This window comes from Pavona decussata, unplaced genomic scaffold, assembly GCF_977016875.1.
Source record: "Pavona decussata unplaced genomic scaffold, jaPavDecu1.1 SCAFFOLD_108, whole genome shotgun sequence".
In the NCBI taxonomy this organism is placed as follows: Eukaryota; Metazoa; Cnidaria; class Anthozoa; order Scleractinia; family Agariciidae; genus Pavona; species Pavona decussata.
In genome coordinates, this window is record NW_028145522.1 from 209476 (window position 1) to 230330 (window position 20855).

Sequence of the window (20855 nt, forward strand, 5' to 3'; positions counted from 1 at the left end):
GAATTAAAAAGAAACTGGTTCAATTTTTTGCTCATTTTTTTTCTATAATCAACATAATTACTAGTTTTTAAGCAAACTCTCTCTTGAATTAAGAATTAAAAGCAAAATTCTACCGCAGAAGTCGAGTGAAAATTTCATGTAATTTGTTATCGCAAACCACAGCTGGACAGGGCTGTACTTTTTAAGTGCGTTCTGTGTTGCCCACGCTTGTAATCCTGAGGAACAACTTCTTGCAGAGAGAATCGATTGTCATCAGTCATTCAGTCATTCAGGTAAGTAAAATTATAGTTGTTGTTCCTTTTTATGTATCAACTGTCCAATTTAACCGTTCAATTAATATTTAGCTATCGCATCCAGCTACTGACGCAAATACAGGTGAAACATTGGCGCGAAGAAATAAACACAACACTGCGCACTTTCATATTTCACAATAAACACTAATGAATATCATGTGAGCCGATCTTAAACTTCGTCAACAAAACGTACCCATTGGTTTGAGCCATTGGTGAGAGTGACCTGCTTTCTAGTACTTTTGTCGCAAAAATACACCATAGAAAAAAAGCCCAGATGACTATTTTGCATACCGCATAATTATTACTAAAAGCTACCCAAAAGTTAGAAGAATACATCACAGGAAAAAGCGTATTACGAGTTTTGATAATAACGGATGCGCTTCACCAGCAAACAATTACAATTTGCTCTTTACAAACAAATTTTTTCTTTAGAAAATAAAATTAGCATTGCAAGATGCGAAATTGCTGATTATGCTGATTTTCTCAAAGGTTTTCTTAAAAAAAGTTAAAATTAGTTTTGTTGAGTTTTTCTTTTTACGAAGTAGAAAACTTCTTGTAAATGATCATTCCAGATTTTTACTAGTTAACTGTTTTCAGTATTTCAGTTGTAGCCATCATTATATGAAAAGCCGGATCAATGTGTTTGAATAACTAACTCATAAATTTGTGTAAGGCTCTGTACGTGTTGTTATAGCGAAATTGCATGTCCGGCGTAAAATCTGATTAAAATGTCCGAGCTACCAGATGCCGTTTTCTTTATTTACTTCAGCAATGACTTGAGAGAGGGCTACGTTCAATTCTTTTACGATACTTTGGGTCATCTGATAGTTTGGGAAAAAAAAATTATCATGAATGTTTCATGAATGTTTATTGCCAAAAATTTTTAACATCAACTTTCTTCTTGTGTTTTTTATTCCTTTGCGAAGCATACAATACCGACAATTAAACTCGTAATTATGGACTTCGTCAATGTATCGTTAGAGCGTTTTAGTAAATGCTGGTAAAAGCAACATTTTAAGGATTGAGTTCAGCAGGGCAAATACTAGTTTCCGTCTGTTTAGGTGAATTATACAACCTGGTTAGCTGTCCGAGTGGTCCAGTTTTAAGTCATCTAGAATGACTCTACCAGCAGTCTCTACCAAAGCGAAAAAGTATCACATTCAACACACAATATAAATTCTATTTGAACCAGGACAAATTAAAACTTACGGGGATTTTTTTTTTCAAGAAGTGTACATATATCTTATATTTAAAAGAAATTATACATAAGTAAATATAAATATGGTAATGCAAGACTTATGTCACTTCAACAATCAATCACACCATTATTCGTTCAGAGAACTCTTTAATCAAAACTCTCCTGTTCCTTTGCATCTTCTTTAAAACACTGAACCTTTTAAAAAATTAAACTTAAATGTCAGAAAAGGTAGCCATAAAAGTGCTATGGAAAAGATTCAAAATTGGGTCGTTTAAATGTGAAATATAAATTATCCTTACATCTTACAGCAAGCACATGGCCAATGACAAAAGCAGCTGTAAATCTATTGAAGAATTTAAGCAGGTCAACATTGAGTCATTAAACTTTGTCATTTCCAGAAATAAAACTTGTATAACACACGGTAGCTGTCAGTTAAACTGTTATCCTCTCAGGGTTATAAATATTACAAGACAACTGGCCTTAACTCAGTTTGGTTCCGTGAGACTTAATTTTATGTATTTTATAGTTGATTATTTACTAGTGAATGAATGCGCCTTACGCGGTAATAATTCATCAATTCTTGTGGTTATTACTGCCTATTATTTAACCTTGTTTTTTGGTGGCAGCGCAAGCAAAATTTTAATGTTATCAATGGTTGAGATGTTGCTATCTTGCAGGCATGCGATTATTTTTATTATGTCTTTTTTGGTTAACACGCTGACAATAGTTGGCGTCTTGGTGTGTTCTATAGTGAGAAATTATTTAAGTTGGCATGCTTAATGATTTTCTGATTCTCATCTGCACCTTATGCAGTCTTGGGGTGTAATGGGGGCGAAAACTAGACCAGTGAACTTGGTACCTAACTAGGAAGCAATATGATAAAATGATTGATTGACTTCCTGTCTCCATGACAACAACTTTGTCTCAAGTTTTGATTTTCTTTGTGAGAAATATTAACTTTTTTATCGTAACGTACTCATTTTTATACCATTTTTAGCCTTATTTATTAACGTCATCAGTCCACTTTGCGGACACAAAGGAAATAGTTTGGTACATACTATCTTATAAAAGTCTCATTGCCTTACCTTTAATGGCCTTGAAATTCGGAATAGTATTAAGCTATACAGTGGCGTCTGTGTGTTTAGTGGCCTATACTGGCTTTTAAAAGGTGTTCTTCCATTCATGGAGTCAATTTGACTACATTAAGTATTTTTTTACGGGTTTCTAACGTGGCATGTTCCCAACGTTTTTAAGAGTTGGTATAATAACAGTTAATGTCCTTGTGCGCCAGATAAATTCAATATGGGTAACAACTATGATGTGCCTTATTTCATGCTTTTTGCCAGGAGCGGTGAAAGATGTTCCGTTGTAATCTCGTACAAAAGTTTCCTTTTCTTTTGTAAGGCTCACTGCGACTTTCCAGGAAATAATTGTTTGTCATATTAATGAGGTTACGTTAGTCTTTTGTCATCATCTTTCCAAACACGAGCACGTTACTTCGAAGAGCACATGATGGCCCTCTACTTATAACAATAATCTCACAAAAAGTCGTCTCAGATTTTGTTGTATTTTTATTCCGCAGCGTGAAATCTACTTCATGGTTCATTTTAACTTTAAAATTACCAAGGTTACCAATAAGACTTTGGTATCTTCAATTGTGAAAAGGCAATACTGTTAACGCGCAATACGAAGACAAACTTAAAGCAAGATGTCGCACCTCAGCCGAGTATCAACCTTTGTTTTCCTGTCATACGATATAAACAGTCAATAAATATAAATTACTTCAGATTGACACTTGAGATTAGTGAGGTAAATTGACAGATTTTCTTTGGTAAGATAAGGCAGTAGTAATCTAGGACAGTGTTTTTAATAACTCACTTTATTAGAGCAATTGATTCTGTTTACCCGCAGGAGTCATTACTCCAATAAAGATCAGTAATTTGAGCAATTGCGATGGTGTATAAACACTTCTCCAGCATGGCAATGCTTACCTTGCTATTTGTGCTGTTTTGGAACGAGAACGGCGTTCTCGCCAGCCAAGGTAAGTTCACTTAATGCTTCTTTTCTTTGCTCCAGTTAAATTATACACGGACAACCGTGGTATTACAGGCCTTATTGCCATGTGATATGTAAAATGTACTTAACTGTCACTTCTGGTAGGCTGTGCAGTATGTCTTAATGTCATAATTTTCTGTTCAGTAATTGCATCTGCTTGTTTGTGCACACCTGTGTGCTTGACGTTGATTAAATTTTGTCTTTAACAGAATGTGGTTCAGCGGTAAACAACTCGCTTTCAAGTCCTGGATATCCAAACAACTACCCAAATAATATGAATTGTAGTTATTCGGTTCCACTTCCAGACGGCATGACGCTGGTTACTTTTGACTTCTTTGACTTAGAGTGGCATGAAAAATGTCGGTAAGTAATTTAACTCTATTATCATAATATTAGGGGTAAGTGAAATGGTTCAAGTTTAACCCTATGTCTCTTAGAGCCGGAGAGGGGGATTTCCCCACCCCTCCATAACTTCGAAATTATAAAAGCATTGACAATTAAACTTGGAGGATTGATATAAGATTGAATGATGTTTCGTTTGACCTTCACAATCGGAAGTGAAGACGTCATTTAAGGTGGTAATATATAATGGCGTCATGATTTCAAAATGGCGGCCATCTCTTGGATTTCTGGATTTCCTTAAAACTTCAGGAAAGCACTGAAATTAAGCGAAAAGTATTCAACACGATCAAAGGAGCACTAATATGAGGTAGAAACACACAATTTACATTAAGAAAAGTAACTTTCTTCATTTTAAAATGAGGTTTTCCTTTTTCTGAAAAAAGAAAACAACAACAACAACAACAAAAAAGCAAAACAACGGCCGGTCAATTTATGATATCAGAAAAGTCGATAAACACTAAACGACCGCACAAAATATTCCCCAGATAACTTTTTGAAAAGGTGCTGAGGTTTCATGGCGTTTACGGAAATGTTAAAAAAAATAGTCAGGTTCAAAGTCCCCGCGGCAGAATCCAAGTTCTTGCTTCGGACGCACCGTTTACTATTTTTATCAATGTTTTGTCGCGTGGTGGCATAAAGCTTTACAGCGCTGGTGAATCAGATAATTTATAAGCAACATTTGTTTTAATGAATAAAGGCCGTATCTTTCTATTAATTACATGTTTATAACGATCAGTATTCTCGTGTTGCGCGCTTGGTGAAGCCGGCAGCACACCTGAAGATTTTATACGCCGATCGCGGCGAATTTGATCGAAAGCGAAAATCGCCAGCGATTTTCGCCAACGATTGGTGCAAACACACTTGGCGATTTTTTTTGCCGATCGAGGCGATGTGGCAGTTTTAAAAATTCATGTGATAAAATCACCCAACCTGCTGGGTTGACTTTACTGGCGATTCGCAGTAATGACCGTAAAAAATCGTGGGAACGGGCACATTTAATTGGCGAATGCCGGCGAATTTAATTGCCGGTATCTGACATGCCAGATATCGGTGATTTTATACGCCGATCGAAGCTACAGGCGAAAATCGCAATCGCTGCACCGGGCACACCTGGCGAGTTTCGCGGTTAATCGCCAATTAAAGTGTGTCGCCGGTTTAAGCGGTTTTCCTCCTTGGCTGAGTGTTTCACGAAGTGCCTTGAACAGCTCAATGGTTTTAAAAAATTTTGTCCTGTACTCGCAATGAATCCTCGTAGAATTAAGAATAAATCCTTAATTAATCCTTAACTCTACTCGGCCTCGAACAATTAAATATACCTATTTTCCACTCATGCGCAATTTGTTGACATTCATGTTGTCCTAAAAACGACGTTTCAATTAATGAGACGTATAAATCGTTGAAAGAAGATTAGATGCAAAAGGCCTTGAACACATTTTGTCTCAAACAAGTACTAAAAAATAAAACAAAACAAAACAAAAACTATGTTAGAAAGACACTTTAAATAAATTGTCTGTCATTTCTGGGGAAAAAACCAGGAAAGATTTATTGCTCGAAGGTTCGGGGTCATCGTGACCCCATTATAAAGAAACTAGTTAAAAAGCATGAGGTACAAGATAAGCATAAATAAGAATAAACGGCCTAAAAAAACACCTTGGCGAGGATGGAATCCGTTTGTACGTTCAGTGTTGGTTTACGCTTGCGAATGTATGAGCATTTCTTTAACGAGGCAATCAAATTTGTCGCTACATTTCGCGATGACGTGAAAATTGCTCGATGAAGCGTTCAGGCATTTTACTATTGTGTTGGAGGTGTTCTGATTTTCTGTTTAAGATAGTATTGAAAAAAAAAAAACCCAAAACAAAACAAAACAACAAAAAAAAAAAAAACAAAAAAAAAAAAACCAAGAGACCAGCTGTTAGACATTTTTTTTCTCTTTAAGCAACGTGTCTCATATTGCAGTTATCCGAGCAGAAGAAGCCTGATTCAGGATTGCTTGATTGTCGGTTGGAAAACGGAAAAGATAGCAAGCAAGGAATAACACACTTGAGTCAAAATAATAATAATAAAATAATAATAATAATAATAATAATAATAATAATAATAATAACAACAACAATAATGATAATAATAATAATAAGAAGAAGAAGAAGAATAACAATAATAATAATAATAATAATAATAATAATAATAATAATAATAATAGGGTAAAGGGTAGCAGCAAATCCTTTTTATTAAACGTTTGAAAGTGTCACCGAACACGAAAAAGATAAAAAAAATAAATGTTTCACTAGACTCTCATATCGAAAGATGGGACTGGCTCTAGACAAAGTGATCTATCGGCCACAGTAAAATAATTTTTCCATTTCCGCCACATTACTCTTCATAATTAGAAAAAAAATATTTTCCTTGCAGTTATGACTATGTGAAGATTACTAATGACAAGAAAGACTCTCTTGGCGTGTACTGTGGGGAGATGACTGGAAAGTCTGTTTCTGTATCTGGAGACCAAGCAATAATAACATTCTTCTCAGATTACAGTATTGTAAGGAGAGGATTTCGGCTATCCTTCTCCACTGGTTCACCAGGTAAGAACATAATAGGTGAAGAAATCGCGCAGGCATTAAAATTATAGCAAATAATAATAATAATAATGATAATAATAATAATAATAATAATAATAATAATGATGATGATGATGATGATGATGATGATGATGATGATGATAATAATAATAATGATAATCACAACAAAATAATAATAATAATAATCTTATAAAAAACGATTTGGAGTATATAAGTGAAAGAAACCGACGTTCCGGTTTCTTTCACTTATATTTCTTGTCTCAATTAAAATAATAATATTAATAATAATAATAATAATAATAATAATAATAATAATAATAACGATAACGATAACGATAACGATAACGATAACGATAACGATAACAATAACGATAACGATAACGATAACGATAACAATAACAATAACAAAAATAATAATAATAATAATAATAATAATAATAATAATAATAATAATAACTTACTTAAACTTGTTTCAAAGCTCATTTTGTTATTCCTAACTTTATAATAGTACAAATTTGCATGGAAAATTCCGTCAGACAAACAACTGTGATAACTGCTTCATCACTCGCAGAGAAAGCAAAATATATGCGGCTAAAAGATTATCCAATTTTATGAATCTTGCAAAAGCCAGGTTTGTATCCAGGTCTGAAGAAATCTTCAATGGCTGTGGTTTGCATCCCTACATTTCGTTGCTACACCTAGCTTCATTTTTTTCTTCTTTTAAAATTAAGGTTTAAATTTTTTGTACAAATACCACTTCCTAAATTCAGTCATGTCATTTTATTGCCAATGTTATGTCATCATTGACGGACGGTTTTCAATTTTATCATCGTCTTGTTAGTTGCGCCAAAGGTTGTGTCACCAGCTCCTGTTGTGCGAGCGGTGTTAAACGCCACGCGTACGTTGTGCACAGCCAACGGAGCCCTTCCTATATATATGGAGGTGATAAGGAACTCAACAACTCTTGTCAATGCAACAAACACTGCACGCATCCTTGTAAAGGAGGAGGGAAACTACACATGCCGGGGGACAAGCAAATATGGCACTGACGAGAGAAAGTTCATAGTTGTGGAAAGTGAGTAACGAAGATTATTTCTTTTAAAATGCGCTTAGAAACTCGCACTCTTGATGTTTTTTTTTTTTTTTTTGACCAGTTTTTCATATGTTACAAAATGCTTATTTATTTTTTCCTATTTATTTCTGATACTAGAACTCTTTAAGTTTGATAGTATTAAAGCAAGGAAAACTTAACATAGATCAATGATAGCTTGCTCAAAATGCTTCTATGAGATACTGATGTCACATTAAGTTGGATATGCGTCCAAACGTCCATGTAGCGACCACTTTTGATCCACCAGCTCCCCTTTTTATTATGTTTGCTGTTATTAAAAAGGTTTGTTTTTTTACGTATTTTTCTCAAAAGTTTAAAGGTAATCATAAGTGAATAATCGGCAAACATGTAATCATAAGTGAATAATCGGCAAACATCTCTGATTGGCAAAGCCGAATTTGTCAAGAGTCAGACCCCCAACCCCCCCCCCCCCACCCCCTATAATTATCCCTGGACACCAATTTCTTTTCTTTTTTTTTTTTGTTCGAGAACAAATAAAGATTATCCTTCAAGAGTCACCAAATTTGGTGGCTGTTTTAGGCCACGTTCACAGCGTACCAGACGATTTTTCGACCGGTTGAAAATTGGCGCGATTAGGTGTTCTATTGACACTGAACCACGCTAACCGTATGAAATTTAAACGTCTAGCTGTTCAAAAATTCGACCTCCAAATTTGAAGACGAGTTTTAAGCCGATACGGTCCGAAATTTCACCTTGACCGTCTAAATTTTGGTACGGCAAAGGCATGGTTACATTGATCAATGCGTGATAACTCAGCTGGAAAGATAGAGGAAGAAACTCTAGATTGCGAACATGGAAAGTGTCGTTTTAATACTCGCTTTGCTTCGAAGTAGTACGGTCTTAATGCAAACAATTGCAAGAGAGGATGAAGGACTCTATTCGTGCGAAAGTGCTTGTGTAATTTTCGCACCCTGTTATATTAATTTTCGCGCCAAGATCGCTTTAAATGATGTAATTTGCATGATCTGTTACATTGTTCCCTTGACAATGGAGTCATGATCACTCCAAAACGTCGGCTTTTATCGTTCGTTTTTGCTGTTATATGCTTGAGCAAATCTCTTATTATCATTATTATTATTATTATTATTATTATTATTATTATTATTATTACTATTATTATTATTATTATTATTATTATTATTATTATTATTATTATTATTATTATTATTATTATTATTATTATTATTATTATTATATCAGAAACTTATATCAGAAACTGCGCAAGCCAGAATTTAAATAGTGACTTTTTTGTCAGTCGTCTACTTCAGGATGGTTGAAAAGTTACAAACTCGCGTTATATGTGATTCGACTCTAAGAAATTTCCAACACTTTTTGTGAACAAAAAGTTAACATTTAGTTGCAAATAACCGATTTATGCTTGCTTTTCGGTATCATTTCAAAGAAAAAACTCAGTTTTACTCAGTAATCCGTTTCACAATTGTAAATAGGTTTTAATAGTTCTTTTTTATACTCTTATCTTGTAAATAAGCAATTTTTTGAAATATGTAAATAAAGAGATTCTTCCCATTATTATTATTGTTATTATTATTATTATTATTATTATTATTATTATTATTATTAATATTATTATTATTATTATTATTATTAATATTATTATTATTATTATTTTGTTAATGTCTTCATCGTGACTGATGAGTGGCGTGAAAACTTTCCAATGTCCAAGGCGAATTTCGTGAAAATTTGTGACAAAGTCAGACCTTTTTTGCAGAAGCAATCTACAACTACAGTGGAACCTCGATTTAACGAAGTCGCTGGGGACCGGCCAAATTTGTCCGTTAAATCGAGGGTTCGTTTTAAAGAAAACCTCGATATAACGAACTTGAGGGGAAACGATCAAAATATTCGTTATATCGAGGTCATAGTTAATGATTGATTTGTAACACAGGTGACTTCTGTCACACCATTCAATGCAATCTTTTTCACCCAGAAGTGACGCGTTTTGAGATGCAATTCATTAAGCATGGTGGCTTTAAGTAGCAATAATTTTCACTTTTGAGCAGACGCGCAGCTTTCGTTCACAAAAAAAACCGAGTCTTTCAGAAAAGCGACTTAAACTAAATGTTCCAACATAGAGGTTATACAGAAAATTGTCGAAGTAAACAAGGAAACGGGCTTTAGTGTTGATATGTTGCACTACCCAACATTTTCGAATTTCAAAGATTTAATGTTTTTGCTTTAATATCTGTATCTTTGTTTTAAAACACGGAGGACAAATCTCAGTGGAAGTGACTGGCAAACGGAAAAACAAGGGCATTGGACTAGAAATTCCGGTTACGTATTCGTTTTATCACAAGAAGCCTTTAAAAGTGAATAAGTTAATAGAACTAACAAAAGACAAAGAAGATAGAGCAGAAGTTAATTGATGTCGAAATACTATAGTGCCAATATCTAATATAATAAGCCGTTGACTGAAAGGTTGCTGTCTCTTTACCATAAGGATTAAAGGATTTGTTGACTGTTGATCTGTTCAGCGTGTTGCGTGTCGCGTGTTGACACTGTAACTCATTATATTGAGGTAGATTTTACGTTTGGGTTTCCCGATTATGTTCGTTATATCGAGGTTCTATTCCATACATTTTACTGTAACTTTGGCCGGGACATAGAATATCGTTCGTTTTATCGAGGACTTCGTTAAATAGAGGTTCGTTAAGTCGAGGTTCCACTGTATGAGATCCTCAATGAATGTTGAAAAACAAGTAGCTATAATATCTATCGGACGAGGGGAGATACCTAAAGGTTACTGATGCACTCGGACTAGGGAAATCAACTGTGTCTGAAACGCCTTCAGCCGTCGAATCTTTAACCTTTTTATCGCTACCAATGTTGGCCTCTCTTTTCTTCGACGCCATTTTGTATTTAGCAAAGTAGTGCCCTGCGCATGGGCAAATTATAAAACCACCGACAAAAGTTAAGGATACTTCCTGGGTTCGATAGGGTAAAAAAGGGAAAAAAAACATTTTTTTCGACCAAATAAAATTTGGGGATTTTATCTAACATTTACTGAAAAAAAAAAATTGAAAAATATTAAAAAGCGCGCGAGATATTTAGGAAAAGGTATTTCCATCTAAAAGTAAATAAATAAAAAAGGTGTCATAATCTTCTTAGTGCGAGACGCCCCAGAGGAATTTTCGCGGCAAACGCTTCATCCGGGAGCTCTTATTTCAGAAATAAGCATATTTTGTTTACATCTCGCCTGCAGAAAATTTCTCACTTCAAATTTTATATTCTTTGCCGGCGCTTCCCACCTGGAAAAGTCATCAAAAAACGAAAAGAGCCTGTGGATAAAATCCCGGAAGAAGCCAGGGCCTAAGAAAAAGGGAAAGATAGGTTTCAGCGAAGATCGAAAACGTGATCTTGCAGAGAGCAACAAAGGCTCTTGGTTCGACCAAGAAACTCTAGTCGACGTTGAAGGTTCTGTTGAAGGTGATCACGAAGAACTGGAGCAGCGGCCTTCAAATTAATCCACTGTTATTGGATCAAGTACACAGAGGTCGATTACCGTGCAAAAGTCCTGCAGGGTAACTTTGCAAGCGTCCTGTGAAAATATCAAATATCATATTCTGCATCCTCTGGGCCGATTTCTTTCTTCTGCAGCGAGATGAAACAAAATAACGTTTTACTGCGCGTTTGTAATGAAACATTGGAATAAAATCAGCAAGAATTAGACCGATGAAATAGAACTCACCAGAAGCGCATGAGCCCACGTGTAATACTGGAGATAGCGCGTTCTGCGTAGCCCTTTCTCTCGCTTTTTGCTCCGCTCCACGCTATCTTGAATATTTCTTACGAAGAAATCACCATCGTACCTAAATAACAGTAAAAATGCGATTTTCTTTCATTATACATTTCCTTTGATACGAAATGAATAATCGCTTTAGCTTGAAGCGTAAATTACATTACACTCAATGAAAACGAACAACCTACCCAATAGATTTCATCTCTGTTATCGGTGCACTCCTCCGAGGAGTGCACAGTTTGGCAAACTCTCCGCTGACGCGCTTCTGGTTTCGTTAGCCTTGGTTTTTCCCCGTTTTCCTGGTTGATTTTTACGTTTTCCTTTCGCCACTTTCCCCATCTCGCTCGATCACAACAGCGGAGTCTAAAACGTGTCTGCAACGCGATACATTTTCCGCGAAATTCTGTGCTATTGTTGTTGACGCCATGGGGTCCTGTTGCTCGATTGGCTCGCCACCTAATGAGGTGTCATAATCTCCTGTGGAGGCTTGTTTTTCTTGCACACCTTTATCGAGCGAAAACTCGCACTTGAATTTTTGGCAGAGTATGTCGACTTTGAACGAATTAATAGGGTATGTGGTTTTGACGGATTGTCGTGAAATTTGGCCAGAAGATTTGAGGAATAATGACAAACAAAAAGGTGTCAGGGAATTTTGATTTTCAAAATATTTTTCCCGTGGCGACTGTTTACGCAACACGCCTCAAATATTTTTTGCTACTCAAACTTTAGACGTGGATATCTAAATAACCAATCAGAATTTCGAAAAAGCCTGACACCTTTTTGTTGAATGATGCCTTGTGAATAACACTGTGCAGCGATTTTGTTCTTCGCGCGGCGTTCGATAACCGATTAATTCAATGAAACGACCATCGGTCGATTCGAGGTTCTACTGGCTCCTGGCACTTAAAAAAGGAAAAGATCGCTCAATTATATTTTTTATAGGAAACTACATTTATTAGGCTTTATAATGATATATAGTTTGTTAGCGGTTTATTAAAACTTGCGCGCGTACGATTTTTTTTTCCAAAGGACACCCGCGAACCCAGGAAGTATCCTTAACATTCAGAGCAGAGCAAAAATGTTGAACAGTTCCGTGTAAACAAAAAGTCCGGTCAAATGTTTCAACCGGCGGAAAATTTGTCCAGTACCTGGTGAACGTAGCTTCAGTTATGCATATGCAAAAAATCGTGTAAACGTCGCAAAGATCGAGTGTGCATAGTACCCACCTCCCTTCTAGGACTGGATGGGGTCAACTCGCTCTGAGGACTTAAAAGTATATAAATTCGCAGTTTTCAAAAGCTCTCTTATTTGAAACGATAGACGGATGGCTGGATGGATGGATGGATGGATGGATGGATGGATGGATGGATGAATGGATGGATGGATGGATGGATGGATGGATGGATGGATGGATGGATGGACAGACAGACGGACAGACAGACGGTGATCTACACTTTTTGTGTTCACGGAGTTTAAAAAGGACTGTTTACATCATAGCAGCATCATCAACAGAACAATAACATCGTGAGTGTGTGTGTGTGTGTGTGTGTGTGTGTGTGTGTGTGTGTGTGTGTGTGTGTGTGTTTCATATCCACATAGAGGAATAAAAAAAGTACATGTTAAACGCTCCTCTTTGATATTTACTTTCCGTTGACCTTTTTTAGCGGCTTGCCCGGAACCTTGTGTTTGTTCACCCTGGTGGTACGATCGCGCCTTGTTAAATGTTTCGTGTGTAGGGAAACAACTGACCTCAATTCCTGGACCATTACCAACCGATACTGGATTGCTGTAAGAACGCTCCTCTAGTAATAACACAATAACAACACAATCATAAGTGAAACTCGGACCCGAATGGCAATTCCACGCTCACCGTTCATTTGTTCTCATCTGGAAATGTTGCCATAATACAAAAGTAGTAATTTCAGTCCAGACGATTCAAATTCTACTCAGTTTCCTTCTGTTCTTGTGGCTCAAGAAAACTATGCAAACAAGCTAACCCACACCCCCCTCCCCTCCCAGCTAAACGCAGCAGGGTTATTAGCTCTCATACCTATCATTAAGTTTTTTACACGTGGTAAGAAAAAAGAAAGAAAGGAAAAAAAAATTGTAAAGAAGTAACACATATATCAGTTAAAAACATTTGTTTTTTATTTAAATTAGGATTTATGTGCATTATTAGTGACACGAGCTCTAATTTTTAGAAAAAAAGAACAAATCGCTATTCCCAATGTTTTATTATTCTGATAATAGAATAAACCGAGTTTATGTCTTACTCATTTCAATGAACGAATCCATTGTGGCATAAGCTGGTTATTACTTTTTCTCTTTCTTTTGCTTTGTTGTGTATGAGCTTCAGTTTGATAATGCGTTCCAAGCTCAACATAATAAGCTTTTCTTTTTTGTTTTCTTCTATTCCTTTTATGTCTTGCTGGGAGCGTTTCAAAACATAATGATAACGGCGTTTATGATCGACATACTCATAATCATGAGAAAAAGATTGTAATAATGTTGGTAATTATGCCTGTGTCCTTTAAGCATTTAATCGTTTTTTAAATCGACGATTATCCCTTATTGATTGTAAAGTAACGTTTACTTATGTCATTGGTCTCGTGGGGACTTGTCTGATAACAAAATAGTAGATGTATCTCTTGGCCTTCTCGTTAACATCACTCACCTAAAATCTAGAATCAGAAATCAATGCAACTAAGGAATTGATTGAAGATTTGGTTAGCCCAGGATTTGAATCCGATTTTGAACCGGCCGGCTGCCCTCACCACTCAGCCACTGAAACAACTACTCTGCCAACATGACTTTTTATTAACTTATATTGACAAGCTTCTGGTAGACATTTCAACAAATTTTCTGGAATCATGATCACCTCACTACACTCCCGCGAGATCGGTGATGCACGGCCAAATCAACAAAAGAAAATTTATTTCTATTCCGCACGCCCCTTAATGAATAGAGAGGGAGGGGACTAGAAATCTATTTCCTTTAATTGATGGTGGTGTTCATTAGAAATTTTCTGGAATGTTTACAGCTCCATCTTAACTCATTTCTATCTATTAGGAAGTATCTCACACAAAGGCACAAGTTACAATTCGTGCTAACAAATTAGACGACCTCATTGAAAAAGTAGCAAAGAAAGAAGCATTTCAAATACAAGAAAGAAGCATTGATCGCTTTAGATGACCAAAAGCCTAATTTCCACGACCATCCGACGTGCCGTCTTATTAATTAACCCTTCCAAGTCAGAATCGGTATAATAAGCGAACAGAGCCTCGATGAAATTATCACCTCTATCATATGGAGCAGTTCTTTATTAGCGGCCAGGGAAGAAACATGGACGACTGTTTCAGAAGAAGTCACTTGAGACCATCAGACGCGCGGTCTTACTAACCTTTTCGAAAAATTGGTATAATGCGCGAACAGATCATCGATGAAATTACCACCTCTATCACATGGAACAGTTCTTTATAAGAGGGCGTGACCGTTAATTTCCCACAACCAGAGAACAAACATGGACAACTGCTTCAGAAGTGGTCTCTCTCAGGCGACTTGTTAACAATCCCTGGAAAACCTTATTCAAGAAAAAAATAAGCCTATAAAATGGGATTATGCTTCAACGGTCATGTAGAAAAATCAAGGCAATTGAACTGCAACTTTGTTCAGAGAGTCTCTAAATCTCTTTATAGTCTTAGAATATTAGGGGTCTACCCTATATATTGTTTAAAGCCATCCGTGATAGCAGAAAACTCAAAAGTTAACATGAACCTATGATAAGTAAAAGAAGTTTGATTATGATCGACTTGTTGGTATAACATTTATTTATCTTTTGGCTCCTTTGAGGAAAAAAGAGTTTCAAATAAGACCTTGTGATTATTATTTATTTAGACAAAAAATAAATTGGTTAACCAACACTAGCAAAGATGTACATTTATAGCTTATACTACACAAGTAACATGATAGCCATATGCATTAAGGTATGATTATTTGTTCATAGGAACTTGACTGACAACGAGCTGAAGAAACTGTCCAAAGGAGTTTTTGCTAACAATACCCAGCTGCGGGGGCTGTAAGTATAACTTCTTCTTTGTCTGTGAAATAATAATCGAGGTACTGGTGTTGCTTGAAAAGAAATATTGTGTCTCCTATAATAAATTCGTTTTTGCAGCCTTTATTCATGAACTAGGCATGAATCAATTCTCAATCAAAAACTAAAAAGGAGTCTAAAATTTACTGGTCAGAACACGTGGTCGTTTAAAAGTATCGCCGTTTGTGTTGTAAACTTATTCGTGGAAGGGAAGGGGGGTCATGCTTTAGAAGAAAAAATGAGGAAATTTATTGAGTTACGAGAGCTACTTAAAGATCTTTGGTTATATTTGATGCATACGGAATGGATACGCCTTCCTGCAGTGGTCATCTTAACAGTATTTGGATGAAAAAATTATCACAAAAGGGTAAACGGGAGTTGGATGACGCCATTTATATCAATACAATGCTCTTTGTTTGCATTCGTTGGCTGATAAGCTGCAATTTAATGTATTCCGTAAGGACCGGTTTACAAGCTACTACCTGTCAGCGGATTTGGTGGCTCGACAGTATTGGAAAACGCATCTCCTGTGTATTTTGACAAACGATTTACAGCCAAAGGCGTCAGGATTCAGGAAATATGGTGAAGAGCACCAGTTTCTTATTAAATCGGGGAGACACTTTCGTACCGACCGCTATGTCAATAAAATTTGAAAAAAAATAAAATAAAACGTACACGTACGAAATACGCAGGGATACATCTGGTATCATGTGAGCCGGCCTTAAGTTGAAAGACACCGGCAATCTTAGAATTTTCTCAAACTTCGAACTTTGTACATAAAGTAGTTTTTGAGAAATTGACCTTTTAATGCGTCTAGCATTTACAAAGTATGTACGCCCTTGTGGCAACTCTTTCCATCCAGCTGGCGCAAGTTGTTTGAAATTTTTAACAGCTGGGGAAATCCTGTAACGTTAGGAGTGGCCAGCGTGTTAGACTCTAGAACAAATTAGGGAGGGTGGAGGGGAATCAGTCACGTGGGAAGCGAGGGATCCGATGCTAGGATCGGTAAGACAAAGATAAAAAGAAACACGGTACCGTAGCGCAACGTTCACCTCTATTGCAACATTTTTACTTGAAATATATTTACAATTTACAATTTACAATTATAAGCGTATAAAGTGTAACTGTCAGCTTGTTGGGTCCTTATTGGTCGTCCGATGTAATAACCTTTGATTCTGTAACGCGGGAATTTGAATGACGGCATATTTGCACTTATAACCGATGACAATAATGTAGGGGCCTTTGCGCGTTATATCTTAAAGTGGAAAGTTTTTTCCCCCATCCAAGGGACTTGTAAATTCCACATATTCCTGACAAAAACAAGGCTTAAAAACAAATCCCGCCATTTATAAGTGTTTCTGTGTCTACTCTTATGAAGTATGCATACTTACTGTCTCTTTGTTTTTAAGTAACAAGGAAGTAGTCGGAAGTAACGACTCTTTTGTCGATTCACTCATTCCGTAAACTGACGCGGTCGTAGTAGCCAAAAAAGTGTGTGGATATCATGTAAACTTACCAAGAACTTGGACAATCCGCATTTTTTTTTTTTGTTGGTAGGTACTTAAAATAACGACCAGCTGAAGGAACTGCCCAAAGGAGTTTTTGAACGTTTGTTTTGCCTTTCTGTTTTGCTTTTTACACAAGTCAAAAGACGTAGTCATCTAGAAAAAACAGTAGAAATTTATTGAGCTGTGAAAGCAATTGAAAGATCTTTGCTTAGGTTTGATACGGAATTTATAAGCCTTCCCGTAGTGTACACGCGAACAGTATCTGGATGATAAATTTGTAACAAGAGGGGAAACGAGAGTTCCATCACAGCATTTATGTTAACAGAAGAGTCTTTGCGGATACGAGTAAAAAGAGGGCTGTAACCAGGATAAGACATATTGGATTAAAAAGCGTTCTGTGGTGAAAAAGATGAAAAAAATGAGCTTTCGGCTATCAGTCTATAGTGTGTGTGCGGATGACGTCACAAAATTACTGGCGGCCATGTTGGAGGACTTACGTAATCAAAATGGCGACTGAAACAACAGGGGTAGAGCCTCTGATGCTCTCAAATTATAGCGAAAATCTTGAAGGCAAGGTAAAATATAGGTATCTCGATAAAATTTCGGAGATTGGTATAGATCCGCTTCTCATCCCAGCTAAAACGTTGAGCGAGAAATGCCTTCCACCAGTTGAATCCATGGATTTAAAACTTACTTTCGTATCTTGTGCTCGATACTAGATTTATTCCAACGCACAATTTAAAGCTTACAGAAGCCTTCAAGCTTACAACCAGATGGTTAGTGGCTTCATGTCCAGTGTCCTTGGATGTATGATTAACAAGAGGTGTGTGGGGTTGGCAAAAGTAAGACATTCGCAGAGACTGAATGAACCACTAGTGCAATTGCGGATTAATTATAACAAACGAATAAGGTACTGTGATGTCAGCACATTGTGCAGGGTGTATGGCTGGCCTGGGTGAGTGTTGCTCACATATAGCAAGTGTACTATTCTATCTTGAAGTTGTCACCAGACAAAACGGAAGGTTAGCGTGTACGCAGGTTAAGTGTGGCTGGATTTTGCCAAGTTATGTTGAAAAGGCTGATTACGCCAGAGTTAATGACATCAACTTTTCCTTAGCAAGAAAACTGAAGGCAGCCTGGAGAAGTCTTTAAACGATCTTAGTTTGTGCGGCAAGAATGATAACAGTGATCAATCCTCTACAGGGATAAAAGAATCACCTACAGTACAGGGGTCAGTGCAGCAACCAACTAAGGATGAACTTCAACAGTTGTACAGTTCTCTCAATGAATGCAAAGTCAAACCTGTTTGTCTAAGTTTAGTAGAAACATATGCAGATGAATTTATTTCAAAACGAGAGGGATACCATCTATCCGAGATTTATTTGATGAGAAATACATAAACCTTAATTATACTGAGCTACTAGAACAGTGCTACAAAGTTGAAATAAGCCTCACAAATGAGCGAATAGAAATAATTGAGAAAGAAACCATAAACCAAGCAAAAAGCAGTGCTTTCTATTATCACAGGGCTGGACGAATTGGTGCATCTCAATGGCATGCAGCATGTCACACTGATCCTGCACAGCCATCACAATCTCTTATCAAAACAATTTGTTATCCCGACGTGTTTAACTTCCCTTCTGCAGCTACAAGGCATGGCTGCAAACATGAAGAGTTGGCAACAGTGGCAATCGCTAAATATGAAAAGCAGATGAAGGCAAAACATAATAACTTTAAAGCAGTCAAGTGTGGTACATTCATAAACAAAGATTACCCATTTTTGCATGCCACTCCCGATTTCATTTGTTCCTATGACTGTTGTGGCCTTGGGTTGGGTGAGGTTAAGTGTCCCTACTGCATTGATGCGAAAGAGTTTGACTCTTATGTCAAACGTGGCAATGTTTACAGTGATCTTGAGAGTTTTAAAATTTTCAACATGAATCTAAGTTTGTTGAAATTAGAAGATGTTTAAAATACCTTACAGCAATATTTCTGATATCTGATAAAATAAGGGACAATGTCAATCAGGACATTATAGCATTGCATTAATGTTATGACCCTAGAATTATGAGCATTATCAATTACTTTTTCAATAAGCGTACCAAATTGAAATGCAAAGCCATGTTTAGTTCACTTACAAAGAGTGAGTTTTAGTCAAATGGTATGATTGCAGGGCACAGATTCACTAATGCAGAACATACCCTGATGATTCTATCAATCAAAGGGGTTTCCTTCTCTTCTTTTTTCCTGCATGTGAGGTAATCTGTAGGTAATGTACTTTGCAAAATAGTGTATTTTTGTCTCAAAACTCCAATCACCCTTTCCACGTGTATTCGTACGTTTGCAATTTTTCTTGTCTTCTCCACATCGATTGGATCTAACTGACTTTTCCCTTTGGTAAAAGCAGGGATATTTAAGCTTGCCTGGTAGTACCATACGCTTTCATGGACAGTGAACCCTCTGTCTGCAAGAACTAAGTCTCCAGGCAACAAGTTTGTAAGGAAACCAGAGTTTTCAGTTACAAACTTATCTGATGCCCTACCAACCCATGCTTTACTGACAAATGAAATTGATCCTTGGGGGGTAATGCCAATGAGCACCTTAACGGTGTTGTGGTGCTTATAATTAGAAAATGTTTGTGCCCTTGCCAGCAAATTGGTAGGCCTGTCAATGAAAATCTCAAAACAGTCGATAATCACAGTTGTTTTTAGACCAAATGCATCTATGAAACATTTCGGCATGGTTTTCTGGAGGTCTTTGCGCTCAGGCCACACTATCAAAGGAGACAAGCGAACATCCATTACCTCGATCCTTGAATTGAAGACTCTTGAAACAACAAATCGAGATACACCAAACCGATAGGCGAGATCCTGGTGAGCCTACGTTCAGCCGTAATTTCATAAGGACCATAATAAATTCTTGAAACTTGCTTAAGCGAGCACGGGAGAATTGCCTAGTTGCGTGAGGAGCAATAAAGGAAAATGTTTTTATCAAAATCTCGTATGAAGGCAATCCAGTGTAAAATTTGACCTTGTCATCATCATTACAAAAATACTCTTCATCATAAACTTGTCCTGGCGCCCCCTGCCGACCAGCTAGACAGGCAGATTCGTCTGTATTTGTGGCAACATGTTTTAATTTTAACTCTCTCATATCAGCTGTAACATCTTCGATGTCATCAATTAACGCTTCAACTGGCTCGCTAGCCTCCTCCAGTTTCATAACTTTCACTTTTTCCTTTTCTTCTCTTTCGGCTTTACGTTTTCTGCGCTCCTTGATTCTGGCACTACGCTCCAGATTAGCTTGTGATTTTGCTGTTTCGTCGATTGATTTTTTCTCGTGACCAAGGTGCACAGTTGGGATCCAATCGGGATTGAATCTATCCCAAAGTTGGGCTGCTCTGCCACTGATAAAATGTTTCCCACAAACTCTGTCGTTTTCTAAAATCTTTTCTGTCAAGTCATCTCTGCTGATTGCCGCTAACCAAAGAGTACGTCTTTCTGATGACAATCTTTCCGTTTGTTCTCCTTGGTTTGTTAAAACTTTCGGAACACGGCAAAACGCTACATTCGGACACTTGTCGCTTTTGTTCCCACAACCAACAATTAAACAAAACGACGGCATTATATCAACAAGACCAATTCACACTCTATAGTCCATGGGCCAGAAACTGAAACCCTCCCCCCATCTCGGGATTTTTGCAGACATGTATCATTTTAAACCTCTACCCAAGGGTATTCCAAAAATCGATGTTTGCACTCGATCGATTAGTGGGTGTGGCCGTACGGCACCATTCTTTATTTTAATCAAAGTGCCACAGGTTACCCATCCCAAA

General features: G+C 36.8%; 3 protein-coding genes and 1 long non-coding RNA gene across 8 annotated transcripts in view; 2 read left to right on the forward strand and 2 right to left on the reverse strand.

Moving 5' to 3' along the window:
• The window catches only part of LOC146470953 (uncharacterized), a 174279-nt gene that overhangs the window by 45695 nt on the left and 107729 nt on the right, over positions 1–20855 (forward strand). The window lies entirely within an intron of this gene.
• Positions 437–20855, forward strand: part of LOC146470956 (mannan-binding lectin serine protease 2-like) — a 94262-nt gene continuing 73843 nt past the window's right edge. For 2 of the 5 annotated variants that reach the window (XR_014866911.1, XR_014866910.1), the window contains exons 1-6: positions 437–505; positions 3403–3532; positions 3756–3909; positions 6361–6533; positions 7372–7605; positions 15423–15494. Coding sequence is in view for 2 of the 5 variants with exons in the window: in XM_085121374.1 (XP_084977500.1) it covers positions 3445–3532; positions 3756–3909; positions 6361–6533; positions 7372–7605; positions 13084–13211 (777 nt within the window). In the remaining 3 variants the exon portion in view is untranslated. Of the gene's footprint in view, positions 506–3184; positions 3533–3755; positions 3910–6360; positions 6534–7371; positions 7606–13083; positions 13284–15422; positions 15495–20855 lie in introns of those variants that run through there. The other 3 variants (XM_085121374.1, XR_014866912.1, XM_085121375.1) reach the window with 3 other exon arrangements.
• On the reverse strand, positions 10648–12324 carry LOC146470957 (uncharacterized). Its single transcript, XR_014866913.1, has 3 exons — positions 11608–12324; positions 11369–11489; positions 10648–11271 (listed from the first exon to the last, which is right to left on the reverse strand). It is a non-coding gene; the product is annotated as an uncharacterized LOC146470957 (long non-coding RNA).
• On the reverse strand, positions 19171–19836 carry LOC146470958 (uncharacterized). Its single transcript, XM_085121385.1, has one exon. The coding sequence runs from the start codon at positions 19819–19821 to the stop codon at positions 19171–19173; it is 651 nt and encodes a 216-aa protein (XP_084977511.1). The 5' UTR covers positions 19822–19836.

What these genes read in the sequence shown, in the direction of transcription:
- LOC146470958 (XM_085121385.1), bottom strand. Translation starts at nt 19,821, where the DNA reads ATGGATGTTCGCTTGTCTCCTTTGATAGTGTGGCCTGAGCGCAAAGAC.